The 18,702-nt window shown below is 39.8% G+C and overlaps 1 protein-coding gene across 25 annotated transcripts in view; it reads left to right on the top strand.

Annotated features, from left to right (window-relative positions):
- ICA1 (islet cell autoantigen 1) overlaps window positions 1-18,702 on the top strand; it is a 183,406-nt gene that overhangs the window by 46,073 nt on the left and 118,631 nt on the right. For all 25 annotated transcript variants that reach the window (XM_071215152.1, XM_071215156.1, XM_071215159.1 and 22 more), the window contains 2 exons: window positions 338-461; window positions 4,182-4,380. In XM_071215152.1, the coding sequence (XP_071071253.1) occupies window positions 338-461; window positions 4,182-4,380 (323 nt within the window). The remainder of the gene's footprint in view (window positions 1-337; window positions 462-4,181; window positions 4,381-18,702) is intronic.

Below are 18,702 nucleotides of genomic sequence, written 5' to 3' on the forward strand. Positions count from 1 at the left end.
CACAGTTGTGCCGGACAAACCCAGCTCTTTTATTTCAGCTCGGAGCAGCACATTATCAGCTTGCTTTTCAGCACAGAGGTCATTTTCTCGTTCTGATTACAGTGCACCGAACTCACTGACAGATGTACTCGAGTGAATTTGATCTCTGGTTTTGTAAATGGAAGAACAGCATGATAGTTAAATGCAGGGAGAGCTTACCTTGTAGCCTGCCATTTGGATTTAATTTCATGTGGTCTTTGCCTCTGGAAGAGAGGACCGGGTGATTTCTCTCTCTCTCTTTCTCTCTGTAATAAAAATGCTCATTGTTCATAGTTCCTTTTGGTCTTTTCTTCATCAGTCTTGTCTCAAGAAGAAAATGAACTGGGAAAATTTCTTCGATCCCAAGGCTTCCAAGATAAAACCAGAGCAGGAAAAATGATGCAAGCCACGGGAAAGGCCCTCTGCTTTTCTTCCCAGCAAAGGTGCGTGGCCTTCCCTGGGCTCCGGTTTGGGGGGTTGTTAAGAGACCTGGGGACCCACCCCTACTCATGAAGGGGGATCTCATGGTATTCTTTAGAAGGCTTTTGCCTAAGCCTGAGTTACTCTAGTTATTCATCTGTTTGCACTTGACTCTGTTAAGATAACATACCTCACTATTCAATTTTCTTCTTCCTTCTAGTCTGTAGGGAGCATTGCACTCACCGGTCCCTGAGCTGGTGGTCCTAGGCTTATACTGACCTCCAGCATTACTCATAGTACTCAGTCTGGTCCCCTTCCAGCAGTTAATTGAAGCAGGGACTAATGAGATCAGGTTGAAGGCTCCCTGTCTGTTCTACCTGGGCCAGCTAACTTCAGAGAACCCTGCAGCCCGGCAACAGTTCCCAAGGGCGAGCGTGTGAGAAATGCAGAATCTAGGCCCCACCCCAGACCTGCTGAATTTGAATCTGCATTTTGACAAGCTCCTTAGCCGATTCCAGTGAACTTTTAAGTTTGGGAGGCTCTGGCACAGAGAAAATTGTGGTAGATCAGTTTTTTGTTTTTTTTAAGCACAACCATGAATCATTTTTGGGGGCAGTGTTGAAGAGGCAGGAGCCCCTAAATACTGTTGCTTTTGGTGCCAGAGAAAAATGACACTCCTTCTCTTCTCTCCTCCTTCTCCTCTCTCCCCCAGTAACTAACAAGTCCAAAAAATGTCCCCCAGTAATATCAGGCAGAATTATACCCAACTAAGGCTTGTTGGTAGTTTCCTAAAGTATTCAGACTACAGAAATTTCACTTACTTCAATCTTCCAAAGGTCTCTTCTATAAATTACCTCTTACTCCTTTCCTTCCCGTTGGGCCAAGAGCAGACCATCTGCCTGGGGCCCACCCCTAGAATTTACACAGACATTTCTCTGAAAACCCAAGGAAGCTGAAGTAGAAAAAAGGAACCAGCCATCAGCTTTACAGATCTTACTCTCCTGGGTGTTTTGGTACTTCCTGGTGATTTCTGGGCCCTGACTGAGCAATGCCAGTTTTCATAGTTGGATGAAACCATTTCCAATAGTTATCTGAGAAAGGTGTTTGTTTGGAATCTTGAATTATACCTTTTTATCTTAATTATAATTGTAAAAAGAATACACATTTTAGAAAAAAATTTGTAAAAAGAGAGACAAACTGAAAGGAGAAATTTTTAAAAAATCAAACTTTTACTGCTATGGATGATCTACTTTTAACCCCTTGATAGATACTCTTCATGAATCTACAGCCTTTTCCTCAGCCTTACAAGGATAACTGACTCCTGAAAAATCTTTTATAGAGTAAGTCTTCTTATGTTCAGAATGTAATTATCTTTCATTTCAGTGGGAAAAATTCTTATGCATACCTGTGTACCAAAATTAGCATCTGTCTGTGAACAAAACAACCAAATCCCTGAACAAAATCCCTGTAAGGTTTACCATTACTGATCATGTTATTAATTATTCTATGATATGGCTAAGCTATCTAGTTACAACCTTTTATAGTTATGGACCAAATTATCTCACAAAGCATGTATATGCTACCTTAAGTTTATATAATTTAACTGTTGATGTCAACAAAAACTAATAGAAATAACAAAAATAGTGCAAATGATACATGAAGTTATGCCTAATAGAAACAAGCAAATTGCACTGTAGCCATAATTTAATGCAGCGTACCTACCTTTGCAGTATGGAAGGTGACTGCCTGCAAGGTGACTCAGGTTTCATGCCTGCTCACCAGTCCTCCTAAACATGAAGAAAGTAGAAGGATTATATAAAACTCTGGTAGAGTTGAATTCCCTATCCTGAATGGACATGATATGGGTAGCCCAGATAGGTATATTTCTTTAATATGAACAGCATTATACCATAGTGTAGCAGATGGATTTTTAAAGATAAGTATCCCATATACCCTTTTATTTCAATATATACATTTTACTAAAAACCTCTATAGCATAGTAGTCCATTATCTGGACATGCCATGATGCATTTAACCTGAACCCTTCTCTTCACTACTTGAATCACTTCCACCTTTTTAAACTAAAGGATAAATGTCCTTGAAGTAGACCTTTAGGCATTTTATTAATTATTCCTGTTGGGTAAAAATCTCTGAATGGAAACCTGGGCTAAGTCTTTCACTGAAGCTTGAACCCAGCAACTGAGTTTTCTTTTTTTTTGGTCTAGACTCAGTACCACTAATGAGTGGTGTTCTCCTTTCTTTATCTGAAGCAAGTTGCAGAAAAAAATGACGTGGTTTTTCTTTTCTTCAGGATCTTAACATCTAAGTTATCACATCTTCAAAATTTTCTGTCCAATTTTACAGTAGTCAGAGAAATCAAGAAAACTATTCACAAGACTTTTTTTTCCAGCCAGTTTAGGGAAATTGGCCAAACCCAAGCAAAGAGTAAAAGGGGTCAAAAATGAACATGATCCTTGGGGAGACAGTCAAGAACTATTTTTCTCTTCAAATAGGAGTCTTCAATTACATAAACCTTCATACCAGCATTTGTTTTACTGACTTATTTAGTAGTCATTCCTGCAACTGACCCATCCAATTTGATGAAAGGCGAGTATTAAAATTGAACCAATAGTGATAAAGCACATGCCTGCTTTATGGCAAAATAACAAGTCTTTGTAAACAACCTGCAACATCTAGGTAGAAAAATGTGAGCAAGCTATTTTTATAGAAGTACTGAATATAAAAATGCATAGCCTTACAGACAGGAGGAAAACTAGAGAAAATAGATTTTTTTCTTAAGCAGTTTATTGCACATCTATAATCTTAGAGTGCTGCATACATCTATGCCATCTCAGACATCACTGGAACTGCTAAAAGCTGACTTCATTTCACTAATATCCATTATTCCTTCACCTAAATAAGTTTGCATTTGAACTGAAATTCACATATTCATCTAATTTTTATTTTTTTGATACTTTGCCCTAAAACTTCATGAAGAACAGTATTTTAAGTGTGACACTGCTTTTTTTGGGTAGGAGGATAAAAGAAGCAGTAGTTTGTGGGACTTTCCCAAATAAGTAAATACTTTATCAAAAGTTTGATATATCTCAAACATTTTTTGCCAGATAAATGACAGTGTGTTACTTAAAGCCAATGTTAGAATTATTTTACAACTATTTCATTATAGAGCATATATTCATTTCTGGTGTAGTTTTTTTGTGTGTGTGAGGATTAAATCATATAACCTATTTGAATAGACCATTTAAACATGCATCTCGTCATATCTCATGCCACTGTGAATACTGGAGCAAGCAGAATATGCCTGGGTCTTTGGAAAATAATCCCAAATGGCCTAGTCAAGGAGACCCTAAACCTACTCACTTCCATCCCTCCTCAAAGGGCCAGTCTTCAGAGGAGCAGGAGGCAAGGAGTGGCCTAGAGTAGGAATAGGAAATGTCCATTGACACAGCTGGCTGTGAATGAACACTCTTTGCCCAAACGTGAAAGCACCCCAGCAACACTGGTGGAGGTTTCTTTCCCTTGGTCCAGTGAAGTAACAGTAAGCCGTTACATCAGGTGGTCAGTGTGTGGGTACTTGCCTCTGGTCCCTGGCTGACTCTTTGAGCATATACTGTGTTCTAGGTACTGTTCTAAATTATTGAATTTAAGGTTGGGTAAACTGTCAGGGATTCAAATCGCTGGCCAGTTCAGTTTCATGATTGTGGCTTTATCTTCTTGTCTAGGTTGGCCTTGCGAAACCCATTGTGTCGATTTCACCAAGAAGTGGAGACTTTTCGGCATCGGGCCATCTCAGACACTTGGCTGACAGTGAACCGCATGGAGCAATGCCGGACTGAGTACAGAGGGGCATTATTGTGGATGAAGGACGTATCACAGGAGCTTGATCCAGACCTCTATAAGCAAATGGAGAAGTTCAGGAAGGTAGGAGGTTTTATGAGGAATACCAAAAGGCATACCTGCTGGAAGGTAATGAAGTGTGATTTGAATCCCTCTGGTGAAGAAGACATGACTCAGAAGCACCCAGGATGCAATTAATCATTACTGGTGTCTTTTTATGTGACAGAATACCAATTAATATGATATATAATTCTCCAAGGATAAGATAGAAAAGACAGCTGGAAATTGCTGGGATTTAGTAACTAGTTCTAACTGAAGTCAGATTTTCATATAATGTGCACTTTTTGTAAGGTTGTCACTTTTAAATACCTTTTCATTTGTAACTAAAAATCAAGATGAGATCAAATGAAACTGGGAGGTGAGAACAGACTATTGGGGAAATCTTTGTTAATTGCTAATGCATTCAAATTAATAGAAATAATAATACGCTTTTGTTTTGTGATGTGTTTAGAAGCAGTGAAGTTTAGTAGGATTGAATAAAGTTAACACTGAGTCTGTCTGCAATAAGATGTCTGCAGAGATTTAACTGAGTAAAATAGGTAACTGAGGAGATAAATATGTTCTTAAATTCCTCTGAAATAAATGGTGAGCTGCAGAAGAACAATCCTTAGCTGGGTTCCTTAAAGCTAATTATCTTGTATGAATTTAGCTGTGTGGAGACTTTGTCATAGGCTTTCTTAGCCACAAGGATAAATCTGACCACTAGGTGGCAGTCATATACCAAGTATTTATGAAATCGAAGTACACTGTTCCTTGTGTACAATCTTGGTAGTTCTTTGTTTGGTTGACCCGGTACATTTCACGGTGTGAAAGAACAAAAAATCAGTCAAATGATAGGTTTAACATAATATTTTGTCAACTGTCTTACTCATTTCAAATGATACATTTGTAATTAGTGATGCTGCTTAAAATTTCTAGATTTCTTTGTAGGTGCACCATTGCAGAGCTCTGAATGGGAATTTTTGCTGGTGAGCTGGAGGCTAGATGGGGTGGGGGTGGGGCTTCTGTTGCTTAAGTGTAAAGTCACCATTTCTTGACCTAGATACTAGATTGATACAAACTCTTTTAAACGTCAAGTTTTCTTCTAATTTATAATTTAGAGTCCTTCCATATAAAGAGAAGTCAGGGTCCATTTTATTTCTGAACATAGATGTTATCGATGTCATCTATGCATCTAACTTTTTGGCATAGCGGGTTTCTTTATTTTTCTTCTGTCTCTTTCTCTAATAAGTCTCAAGTTACTTTTGGAAAAATATTCTCAATTTCCTCCATCCAGTGTACCAGTGTACCATCCAGTGTACCAGTAACCTTTGCATCTCTATCCCAGTAGCCACTCCATATTCAGTCTCCCCATTACTTCTTTTTTTTTCCCAAACATTTCCCTCCCTCCCCGCTATAACCTCTAATCTGCTTTCTATCTCTGCGAATCTGATATTTCTGGTTATTTCTTATAAGTGATACACTTTATTTGCTTGTGGTACAGGCTACATCCAAAGATTTCTGAATCTCTATTTAGATCAGTATTTTGATTTGTCTTTGGCACCCTCTTAATTTGGGCAGTGGAAAAAAGGAAAAAATAACTGTCTGCAGGGCATAGTGCTAGTCACTTTATATCTGCTGATTCCTGTGAGCCTCACAATGACCAAAACACATATTTTATATTATAGATGAAGAAAATGGTCCTCAAGCTAACTTTCCCAAGATCAGGCAGAAAAATGAAAGTCAGAATCCTAGGGGGGAAAAAGAAAGTTGAAAAACGTACCTAATATAGGCAAAAGCGTTTTCCTAGTAGTACCTCCCCTGTGGTTTATTCATTCGACATGCACTTATTGAGCACTTCCTATGTGCCAGGTAATAAAAATAAACAAAAAATTATTCCCGAAGACAGAGAAATTTCATGCAAGATTGTGTTTATTTGGTTTTGTTTTGGGAGAAGGTTGTTACTTGCTGGGCAAGGATGCCATGAAATCCAAGTCCTTCGTCATTTGGTTTGAATGTTGAAACATGACCCACACTTTAGTGTCATCCATCTGTTGATTTTGGAAAATACAGTTTAAAAAATCCTTTGACATGCAGGAGTAGCTGAAGTGATGGCTTACTACCCAATTCCCTGTGTGCTGAATCTAATTTAATAGCTAGACATGATGTACTTAGAGTTTAAGGGAAGCGGTTTTTAAATTTCTCTAAAGAAGTCTATCTTCAAGAATAAATTTGACTGGAATCTCCACCATGACAGGGACTGAGGTGGGTCTCTTCACAGCTGTAACCCCAGGGCTGACCTAGTTTGTCGCCAAGTTAGCGCTAATATCCGATGGCAAGATTCCATACCAGGTTCATATTTCCTCAGATGTCACAGGCATTCCTACAATATGCAGCTGACCACATTATATTTTGGAAATTGACCTGTATTGATTTTCAGGTAAGAAGTCGCATTCTTAATTTACAGTTTGGTGCCCTGTTTGGAGTGAATTTAAATCATGGAGCTTGCTAATCACTTGAGGTTTATAAAATGATATCTAGCTTTGAGCAAGCTTTAGCATTTTGCCCCGGTGAGGTTCCATTTTAACAGGGTCTCCATTTATCTCTTGGAACATGCTACTGAAATGTGTTTTTGAGTCATCAGGAAAGCAGTCCAGCTATGTGTGGTTCCTCAGGAGTCACTCTGGAAAGGAGAGACTTTCATTGTTCATAGAGCCAGCTGCTGCTTACCCATTTCAAGGGATGAATCCTGAACTAAAGTAGCATTTTGCTATAAATTCTCTTCTTTGCATTCACACTTTCAAGAGGAAACAAATTCTAATTCATACCCCATGAATGTGATCCTCTTTAGAATCCATTCATTTACTCACTCATTCATTCAACAAATAACACTGGGGAAACGGACTTGGCCCAGTGGTTAGAGCGTCCGTCTACCATATAGGAGGCCCGTGGTTCAAACCCTGGGCCTCCGTGACCCGTATGCAGCTGGCCCATGCGCAGTCTGATGCGTGCAAGGAGTGCCATGCCACGCAGGGGTGTCCCCCGCGTAGGGGAGCCCCACGTGCAAGGAGTGCGCCCGGTAAGGAGAGCCGCCCAGCGCGAAAGAAAATGCAGCCTGTCTAAGAATGGCGCCGCACACACAGAGAGCTGACACAACAAGATGATGCAACAAAAAGAAACACAGATTCCCGTGCTGCTGACAACAACAGAAGCAGACAAAGAAACAAGACACAGCAAATAGACACAGAGAACCGACAACCGGGGTGGTGGGGGGAGGGGAGAGAAATAAATAAATAAATCTTAAAAAAAAAAAAACAAATAACATTGAACCCAGTTTGCTGAGGGGTGTAGGAGTGAGCAAGCAGATGTGCTGGCCCCTCTCCTGACATGCGCAGGCATTTCGAGATCAAGCAAGTAAACACAATGCAGCACGGTAAAGGTTTGTCTGAGGTAGCCCAGGGTGCCAAAGGAAAACCTCAGGAGGAGCTGGGCACAGGGTGTTGGGACATCAGAGCAGAGTCCAGGCTAAGAAAGCAACTTGGACAAAAGCCTGTAGATGGAAGAGAACAGGGCACTTCTAAGGACCTGAGCATGGAGGGTGAGGTGGGTGTGGGTATGAGGTGCCCCAGACCAAAGGGGACTTTGATCACATTTCTGTTGGGTTTTACCACGGAGAAGGGATTTGAGGCTGGGCAAGCTGTTAAAAATCCATAGGAGAGATTGGGGAGGGCATGGAATGAAGAAGACAGTGAACCAGAGGGAAGTGTCGTGTTCTGGCTGCTCTTAGACAGCATCGCTGCACCACTTTAACTACAGAGCTCTTCGGTCTTTTGAGAAATAAGAAGAATAAGCGACAATAAATAGCAAGATCGAGTATACTTTCACCACCAACCATGGCTTTGTTCATGGTGTTTTCAAAATGCTGAGAAACCTTTTAATAGCATACAGTTAGCATAACCAAAACAGTGAATGAAAACCTTAAACAAAGCAAATAATCTTTTTCTTCTGGCATCCTTTGAAGCCCATAGGCCTGATGGCAGAGCTCTCAGCAGCAACGTAAATAAGCATTTATTAAGTGCTCGTATTAGGGGTGGAAAAATAAAGAGGTGAAAAGCTTGATCCCAACCCTCAGGAAAGACCCTGCTAGTCATCTGCCCCTCGTCAAAATTATTGAGATGAACAAGACACCTGGGAGGATGGCCATATGTAGTTCTTCTGCTGAAAACCCGCTGATGCACCATGGCGGGTGAACTGACGCGGGCAGGGCTGTGGTGCTTTAGGCACAGTGGGAAGTGCCTCCTGATTCTCCATGGGAGGGGAATGGACAGGAGACGACACCCCAGGTATTTTATGAGCAGCGTTGCAAAGTGTGATCTGTATGTCCTTTGAAGGCAGAGTGAAAGGATATAATTTAGAAATAGAAGTCAGCTTCTTGTAGCAGATTACATCAGCTAAAGTTGTGAGCTCACAGAAGAGCTCCTGCAGACTGATGCCCTTGAGAGAGTCCTCCTGTGGTCAATTAAGTGATCTTGTTTTTCTTGCAAGTCAGAAATGGGATGGAGGGTAATTATTCTAAATGGAATAAAAGCTGTGTTAGGTGTAAGAAAATAGTTCTGAATCCTCTAAAGAGATAATATGGAAATGTCTGTGTGGCCATTTGTACAAGTCAGAGTCCTCCTAGACAAGGACGAGGGAACTGGCGTCTTAATGAGGACCATTTATTAAAATGACCTAATGAAATCCTACAGCATTTGTCTAGTGTTTCATCACTGTGATTCAGAAGGATTTCAAAGAGGTATTGTAGGTAATGTGAATGGTACACATGGTCTCCGGGGCTTGTATCTGTTCCCTACTTAAAATGGTAGAATGAGCTAATGCTAGGATTAGGATGTTAATTCGCTGATTCACGTTATCAAAGGATGTTTTGCTGTGAGAAGGTTTATAAACTAATGTTGGTGGCTTAATAGGTGGCACTTTATTAGGGCAGGCAGTCAGTGGTGTCCCTGTGTCCTGGCTGTGAAGGTTTGGGTCATAGAACTTGGTCAAGGACTTGTAAGCAGCAGTATTGATATTAGAGGGTTTTTTTTTTTTCCTGTGGACAAGAGTTGGGTTAATGAATTTGACAGTATCATTAATTACTGCTGAGATCACTGGTCTTTGTCAGGGGTCAGGCTCTTTTAGCAATTGAGGGCAGGTCCCATGGGAGCCAAAGACACCAAGTAATGCTGGAGAATCACTGCTCAGCCTTCCCCCTGCTCTGCTCTGCAATGAAGTCCTTTCCTTTTGCCTGGTCCATCCAGCTCTCTGGCATAAACCAGCATTCTGCTTCAGTTCAGTGCCTGAGACTGGCCCAACATTGTGTTTCAGCTGGGCCTGACTTCCAGAAAGTTGAATGGTGCTGCCACTGTAACTCTCAGAGCTCTGCTTAATTCCTACATAAAGGAGAGGTAGCTTGACCCCATTATCTTCTCTGCCTCTCCTAGTTCTAAAAATCTCTATACTGGTCTGAGTCCTTTTATGAGATGTAAATTTCCTTTGGTAAGACACACTCTTTGATGTATCTGTTTCATAACTCCTCATTTTCAGAGGTTGGTTTTTGGTGTGTGTTTGTCATTTGCTTTGGTTTGCTTGTATTACTAAGGCGCTATTTTTTGTGATTCCCAATTAGAATGAATCTAGCTGCCCAAACCCCACCCTTGGTTTGCTGTTTCTTTATAGTACCCAAATGCCATAGGAAAAGCTTACCATTTTCAAATGGTGCAACTCAGAAAGGAACAAGTAATTACATCCTTGCTTTCAGTTCTGAATTTGCTGAGATGTGGTCTTTGGGGCTTTGTCTTTATTGATTTCCCCCCTCCGAACTTGGTAAATCACAAAAAAATAAATAAATTTAGTTTTCAGGGTTAAGCCAAGACCAGTTAGAATAACATGCACGAACTAGAGAACTGTGGCAGAGCCTCTGGCTGGCTGTGCTCCTGCTGGGAACTGGGGGGGGCGGGAGGAGCGTGGCCTTAGAGATGGGAAAGCAGGGAATGTGCTGCCCCAGCCCTGCCGACACCGTCTGTGACAGCTTGCGGAGGTCTAGTAAATCTATCATAATTTCACCTTCCATGAAAGGAGTGAGGTTTAGATGATCTCCAAGTTCCCTTGCAGCCATAACATTTCTATTTTTCTTATGCTAAAATTGTTAGGCTCATCTGCGTAACACTGTTAATTTATGGGCATGATTGTTACTGGACGGGGTAGTCTAGGGAGGTTAATGTTAGTTGGAAGAAAATCTGGGGAATGTATGACAGTGATTTTAGCAGTAGATAAGGATTGTGGTTAATAAAAATGCAGGAATGTTCTACTATAAGGTTTTACAAATATGATGATACATGGAGAAATATAAATAATGTAATTTAAAGACTCTAGTTAACAATAATGGGATATTTCTGTAGCAAAAGCAAAGATACAATATCATTCCTAAAGATAAAAAAAAAAAAGAATATGGAGTTAGTTTTACGAGATGTGAATATGATTAAGCTTTTTTTCCCCCTTCTTCACTTTCTTCATTAACAAGGAGACCTTGATCATATCATTTAACCAATATGTGGTCATAGGTGTATCTTTCTGAACACTGGAGTAACAGTTGAACTATGAATATATTTCCATTTTCTATGAATATATTTCCATTTGTTTTTTTTTCCTGTACAATTGTAATATTGATATTGTGGTATTGTGGGTTTGGCTAGCAACTTTTCTCTCACTTAATAAGTTATGAATAATTTTCTTTGCTGACACTTGTATATGGAAAAAAAAAAACATACCCAAGTTCCCCCAAACAAGTTCGTAGGGATTTACATTGTTCGTAATCTGATTTTTTTTTAAAGAAAAGAGTAGAGCTTTTACCACTTAAATTTCTAATGTAATGGGGATGTATGGGACCAGTAGTATATTACTAATTAGGATATACTTCTCCCTAATTACGTATCCTAGTACATTTTCTCATATCCAGAGGAAACAGAAGGGCTACCTCTATTTTGAGGACCTTAAAGATAATGGCAAAGGAAGAAATAATTTGGGAAATAGAAGCAACTCTGCTGTTTGTCCCCTCATCAAAACAACAACAACAATGAAATAACAGGCTTGAAATTTAATTCCATAAACACATTTATCAGATACTTGCTTGCTTTGGGCCAGTGGTTAGAAAACGTGAATTCCAGTCACCAAATCACTACGAAGCATTTTCCAAAATAAACATGGAGTACATTTTTGGTTAAAAATATATTGCATTAGACATTGGAAATAAGATTTCAAATCTTATTCTTTCATTTTCCCTTCTCTTCAGCGAAGATTGACTCAGTAGAAGGGGGAAATGAAGAATACGTAGAAAGCTTGGCGGGAGGACAAAGGTAATTTTTCATGGAGGGTTATAGTCCTGTTAAAACATAGATTGGGAATGGTGTTCATTCATATTACTTAGCTATGTAAATGAAAACTTCAGAGCCATTATTATAGTATCATAGCCATGCTCCTTAGTTTTTTACTTAGCAAACATTTATGTAGTGCCCGACTTTGTTCCAAGCTCTTCACTCGTACAAGTTCAGACCCCTTACCCTTCCAAATAAATTTGATGATCATGTTTTCAAATTTTTTTTTATGCTGGTGGAATTTTTATTGGGATTTCATTGAATCTGTATATCAATTTGAGTAGAATTCACATCTTAATGATATTTAGTCTTCCAATCCATGAGCATGGCATGTTCTTCCAGTTATTTCGGCCTTTTTTGATTTCTTTTAACATTGAGTTGCAGTATTTTGAATACAAGTGCCTTATATCATTGGTTAAGTTTATTCCTGACTATTTGAGTTTTATCTGTCATATTTTATTTTCACCTCTCTTTTGACACTTTTTTACTTTCATTGACATAATCTTCATTTCTAGACTGTCTTCCAGGCCTCTCCTGTCTTTTCTTTTCAAGTTCTAATATACCCTTTAGTATTTCCTGAAAATCTGGTCTCTTGGTTAGAAATTCTCTCAGTTTCTGTTTATCTGGGAATATTCTAATCTTGCCTTCATTTTTGACAGTCTTGTTAGATATAAGATTCTTGGCTAGAAGTTTATCTCTTATAGTATCTTAAATATATCAGACTACTATCTTCTTGCATTCATGGTTTCTGGTAAGAAATCAGCACTTAATCTTATTGGGTATCCCTTATTTGTCATGCATTGCTTTTCTCTTGCTGTTCTCAGATTTCTCTCTTTGTCTTTGGCATTTGACATTCTGAGTATGTGTCTTGGAGTTGGTCTATTTGGATTTTTTCAGATGGGAGTATGTTGTGCTTCTTGGACATGGCTATCTATGTCCTTCAATAGGGCTGGGAAATTTTCTATCATTATTTCTTCAAATATTCCTTATGCTCTTTTCCCTTCTCTTTTTGGGATACCCATGACACATATGTTTGCCTGTCTTTTACTGTCATTTAGTTCCCCGAGTCCTTGTTCAATTCCATTATTTCCTTCATCTGTTCTTTTGTATGTTCACTTTCAGAAGCCATCTCTTCAAGCTCACCAGTCCTCTCTTCTGCCTCCTCAAATCTGCTATTATATGATTCCAATGTTTTTTTAGTTTCATTTATTGCACCTTTCATTCCCATAAGATCTGCTATTTTTCTATGTATGCTTTCAAATTCTTCTTTGTGCTCATCCAGTGTCTTCTTAATATCTTTAATCTCTTTAGCTATCTCACTGAATTTATTAAGGAGATTTGTTTGCACATCTATGGGTAGTTTTCTCAACTCCTTTATGTCATCTGGAGGCTTACTTGTTCCCTCAACTGGGCCATAGCTTCCTGTTTCTTGGTATGGATTATAGTTTTTGTTGGTATTTTAGCATCTGGATTACTAGAGTATTTATTCTGGATGAAGTTTTTCTCTTTAGTTTAGGGCTTCCTGCCCTTTCTCCCTTGCTGGTTGTACAGTAGGAGCCAAGGTTGTAATTGGTGCTATAAACTCTGAAGGCTCAAGATGCCCTCATTGTGCAAGGGACTAGTGAAGCTTCTTCTAACTTTCTCCTTTGCCTGGGGTAGGGACAGAGTCACAGCTGTGTGGAATAATCCAATTCATGCAGGCCTAGACTGTAGTTGCCCAGAGAGACTGATAAAACTTCACGCCCCTTTCTCCCATCTGGTACAGGGATGGAGCTGCAGGTGTGGGCAGCAGTCTCTGCAGTGCGGGTCCAAGATGACCATAGTTGCCCCATTAAACTTCTGATTTTCAGTCTTTGCCAGCCAAAGGTACCTGCAGTTACCGGGATAGGCTTGTGCAGGGCCTGCCAGCCTCCTCCCTGCCAGAGGTAGGGCTGAAGCCTAGGCTAGGGCTGCAGGCCGATCTAGGTGAAATAAACCAGTTCCTACCATCACTGTGATTTTTCCATCAGTCTGGCTTCCCCTCAGACTGGAGGCGGAGTCAAAATGGCAGCCAATGGCCTCTTTCTGACTTGGGCAGATTCACACCCCAGCTGTTTCCAGGGTTATATCTTAGCCAGCTGAGTCTACCAATCACTAAGCTGAAATAGGCAGCCAGCTGTCTCCTCCCTGTTTTTGGGAAATGGAGCTTCCAATTCCAGCCAAAGAATAGCTCCTAGGGTGGCTTGTCCCACCAGAATAGGATAATCATCGGCCTCAATGGCTTGGCCGGTAATATCCCGGAGAGGCTGGTGCAGGTGCCTGCATGTTCCTCCCTGCTGGAGGTGGCACTGGGGCCTAGGCTAGAGCTGCCATCTGATCTGGATGGAAAGAAGCCAGTCCCCACCAGCACTGGGATTTTCAGTCCCCCCCCCCCTCTTCCCCTTGTGCCAGGCACGGAGTTAAGATGGTGGCTACTGGCCTCTTTCTGACTTGGACTGGCTCAAACTTTAGCTGTTCTCAGGATTATGCTTTAGCCCACTGAATTTACTCATCAGTAGCTGAAGTTAGTGCTCAACCGTCTCTTCCTCCCCAGTTTTTGGGAAGTGGAGCTTTCAATTCCAGCCACAGAACAGGTCCTGGGATGGCTTATGCCTCCAGTGGAGGAGGGGCACTGGCCTCCTCCATAGTGCGGAGTGCTCTACTTACGAGTCTTCTCAGCAGATGGACAGTCTCCTTCTTCCACTCCTTCAGGGATGTGGCAGAATGCTCTTCTGGTCTCCTGGAGCCCCAAACAAGTGCTTCAGCTAGCTCCAGATAGGTCTGGGTGTTTACTAACTGCCCTGTTCAAGGAGCTGATTATAGGAGCTCCTTACTCTGCCGCCATCTTGCTGGGTGTCCCATTCACTTTTAAATTGCCCTTGCTTTTAATGCGGTTGGATAACCCACTTGTGTGTCCTTCAGACTGTATTTTTTTTTCCTTTCTCTAATCTGCTTTCAAGTGGATGAAGTCTTTGGGGAAAAAATAGGCTTTTTTTTAGCATAATTTGACACTTATAAATAAATGGGCTTAGAAATTATAATAGTGTCTTAATATGTTCCTTTCTATTTGATGTATTTTCACATCTTTTATATTATTTATCTTGTTTAACTAGATTTCTTGATGAGATCTTGATGAAGTTTAGATGAGTAAAATCTTCATTGGGCGTTTATATCCTGAAAAGTTTTAGGTTATTTTTGCACAAAATAAACAAATATATTTACTTAGGTCCCTCTAATGACAAGAAAATTTAAGCACATTTCTGTCAGGTCCTGTTCTGTTTCCTAAGCTGGTGCCATTATTCACTTTTCACATCCAGGAGGTCTCCAGTTTTTGATGATTCTGCTTCCAAAGTATATTTTCAATGGGTCCTCTCCCATCATCGTTATGCTATTGCCAAAATTGGGCTCTTCCTCAGTTTAGAGGATTGAAATTGGCTCCCAGTTGTTCTTGCTGCCATCCTCATTCTGATACCAGTCTTAACTCTAAAGCATAAAGTGGACCATGGCTTTCTCCTGTGTAGTAACCTTCTTTAGCCTCCACTTGACCAACTGACAAGTCTTCACCTAGTGTGGCCCCCCAGGCCCTTCACAGGCTGGCTCCAACTTTACTTCCTCTCTCTTCCTTCCCTCACATTCCCTCTCAGATAATTCCCCTTGCTTTTCTCTCTGCCACCACACACATCTGTAGCCCAGCCATGTGCGAAGATGTGTCACTCACCTCATTCTTGCATAACCTGACCTTTGCAAGCCCTGCTTCTCCCTCCTGAAATTCATGTCTCCCTTCTTTTGTGTCTGTGAAACTCTGAGGTATCATTCAATGCCAGGTCACCCCGGGAAGCTTTTGTTGACTCCTCAAAGCAAAGCCATTATCCCTTTTCAGTGTTCCCGTGGCACTTTGTACATACTTCTTAGCCTGGCACAAATACCTGTAGGTATTTGATGCATACTTATTAATCAAATGTGTGAGTGGGTAAATATATAAGCTTGGAGTGTCCTTAATGGCAAGAGCAGGGTCTTATGCATCTGTGAGCCCCAAAGGAATAGTTAGCAAATATAATATGCATCTTACAAATGTTTGTATTACTGAATGAATTTTAATCCTGCCATTGAATAAAAATGAGACTGAGGCTATGTAAGCAAGGAGTCATTTGGTTTTGACAGTCTAAAAGACATAATCCATACATACTAATTCACAATCTCCATTATCTAATTTCTATAAGAATAGCAAATATTGATACAGTTTTTAAAAATAAACATTTTTTCAGCAACAGAAAAGCTAATGTGTTGCCTTTAAATAGATTTTTTCCCACAGAGATGGAAAGGACTAGAGAGACACTGAATCGTTGTAGATAGCATTTCTCTATATGAAGGAAAAGCTTGCTTAACTCTCAGATTTCAGAATGAACTGTGGAGAAACAAAATGAGTTATCTGAGTGTGAACTGATCCACCCCAAGATAGTTTTCCTTTTGCCATGTTGTCTGGTTTTTCTTTCTAAGATATATGTGTATTGGCATAGGCAAGCCTGGTTCCTAGAATTTTCATGGACGATAACATGCACAACGTGCTCAGCAGCTAGTGAACAACCCATCTCGTGGCAAGAATTTCTCGGTGCCTCAGCAGCTAGAATCTCTTGGATAGATTCAGTATTTCCATGTTTTATCACATTGTGCTTGTGACTGCAGGGTCAGAGGGATGACTTTTGCACGTGACACCTCCCCACCCCCACCCACAGACTGTTTATCTGCCTCTGTCTCCTTTGGGTAGCTCCTAAAGAAAGTATCATTGTAGATTATGGTTAAATGGAAAATGATTGTGTCCAAGTAGTATGATGTGCCACTTACTATCTCTGGCCTCTCTAATGTCAGTCTCCAGTCTGTCATATCTAATATCCCTCTGGATTACCCTCTTCCTCCTGGTTAACAGCTCGGATCTCTTCCCCAGAACTAATCGTCTTATTCTCTTATGAAAAATGAGTTGCAGTTTTTACCATCTTCTACAATTTAGTGTAAAATAAGAGAGTTGCAGGGTATTGGGTTAGCATAGCACTCTCCTTTAAAAATGTTCATGCTTTCAGGACCCCTACCATTATGCTGATTTTTAAAAAATGATTTTTTATTTAGGTCCACAAAATAAAATGTAGAATTTATTTAATTTTAATAGTTTATCTACTATTTCCCGAATACCAATAGCTTTATAGTACTATAAGTTGTTTTCATTAAAGTCAAAAAGAATTTTCTTCAAATCTGGTGTCACTTTTCAGTAACAGAGAAAACAATGTTTTGGTGCTTCTCTTGGTTGTCATGTTTACATCAAATTGGGTTTCTGTATTGACTATGGAGGGTTCATATTTAAGAAAGAAAGCTCTAAATATAATTGCTTTAGAAAAAGCCTATCTTTTGTGTTAATTCATCATTGAAGGATAGTGAAAGGTTTTGAATAGCACTTTTTAGATGATTGAATTATTTTTTGTTAACCCTTAACAAACTTTTCTAATGAGACTTTTCCCAGCAGTATTGACCATGTAACAGAGTCAGAGACTGTCAGTGGTTTCACAGGTCTCCCTGTTTCAGGAAGTCTCCTGCAATCCAAGTCCTAAATCCATCCATACTTTAATATTTGAACTGTCAAAGAATAAGTTCATGGAAAACTGACATTTTCCGTTGACAATTATGAGATTAAAAAAAAAAAGTTTAGACAGTCCACGGGTCTCCAAAGAACTGATGTAATCCTTATCTAATGGGGAAATTAGAAAGTAGAAGTCCATATTAGCCAGTTTATGCCTTACTCAGTGTGGCTCCGGTCACTAAAACTTTGCCACCATTCTCATCCTCTTTTACTTTTTCAGAGAGTGCCATCATTTTGCCTACTTATGAGTTTTTGGTAAAAGTAAGTAAAAGCCCAAACAGAAAGCAGCTTTGAAATGTATGAGCTCCCCTTCTAACATAAAATTTTCAGGACAATTCCAGATATAATAAAATCATCCCAAGTGAAAAACCTTTTTCATCTTCGGCAATTATCCTACACCTAATTATTAAAGAAGATAGATGGAACTCACATGTAGGAGTCCCAAAGTCTTAAACTACCCAATTTAATATAGACTCTGGGAGCCCTAAAAAGAAATAGGCCCTTAAAACCCATTGGTATAAGTGGAATGAAATTCCTACATGCATTAATCAGGCTTCTGTTGTTACCATCCAGTGAAATATGATTTTAGGGCTTGGTAACACTTCACAGTTGATTGGCTCTTTCTATCCAACAACCCATCTATCTGTCCATCTATCTATTGAAATTCACTCCCCAGCTGTGATTCTGAGACAACCATTATCATTTAGATGCTGATGCTGTACTGTGGTTCTTCTGGAGAGACTTTGAAATAAGGGTTATGTCTCAAGATAGATTAATTGTCTAAACACATTGAGGGATGGAGGGTTTTTCTGGCTTATTCTTTTTCAGTTTCTTTCCTAGGCCTTTTGAAGTGGACTCTGCAATTCTTATGGCAAAAATAGTTCGTGGCTAGTAGTTAATATTCTGAGAGGTCCAGGAGACTTGGAAGTTACCACATACACATACAACGAGAAGGGACCATAGGTGAGAAGCCTAGAAAGTAATGAGTGTGAAATAAATGAAGGAATTTCTCAAATAGACAGGGATCTTATTCTCTTTCATTTTTTCATCTGAAAAATTAGGTGGGGAAAGATACAGGAGAACCTGGCAAGCCTCCCTGCAAAAAACTAGGCTAGGGGAAAAGATGAGCAGAGATGAGAATGAGGTTTAGGTTTCAACATATGACTTTTTGTTCCTTTTAAACTTTGTGCTATGTATATATACTACTCACTAAATTAATTTTTACTGAAAATAATGAGAATAAGATTAGAGTTACAACAGAGAAGATTTGGTAGAAGGGGAGAATGACAGAAAGTTCTTTTTCTCTAATTG

The sequence above is a fragment of the Dasypus novemcinctus genome, chromosome 5 (assembly GCF_030445035.2).
Source record: "Dasypus novemcinctus isolate mDasNov1 chromosome 5, mDasNov1.1.hap2, whole genome shotgun sequence".
Taxonomy (NCBI): Eukaryota; Metazoa; Chordata; class Mammalia; order Cingulata; family Dasypodidae; genus Dasypus; species Dasypus novemcinctus.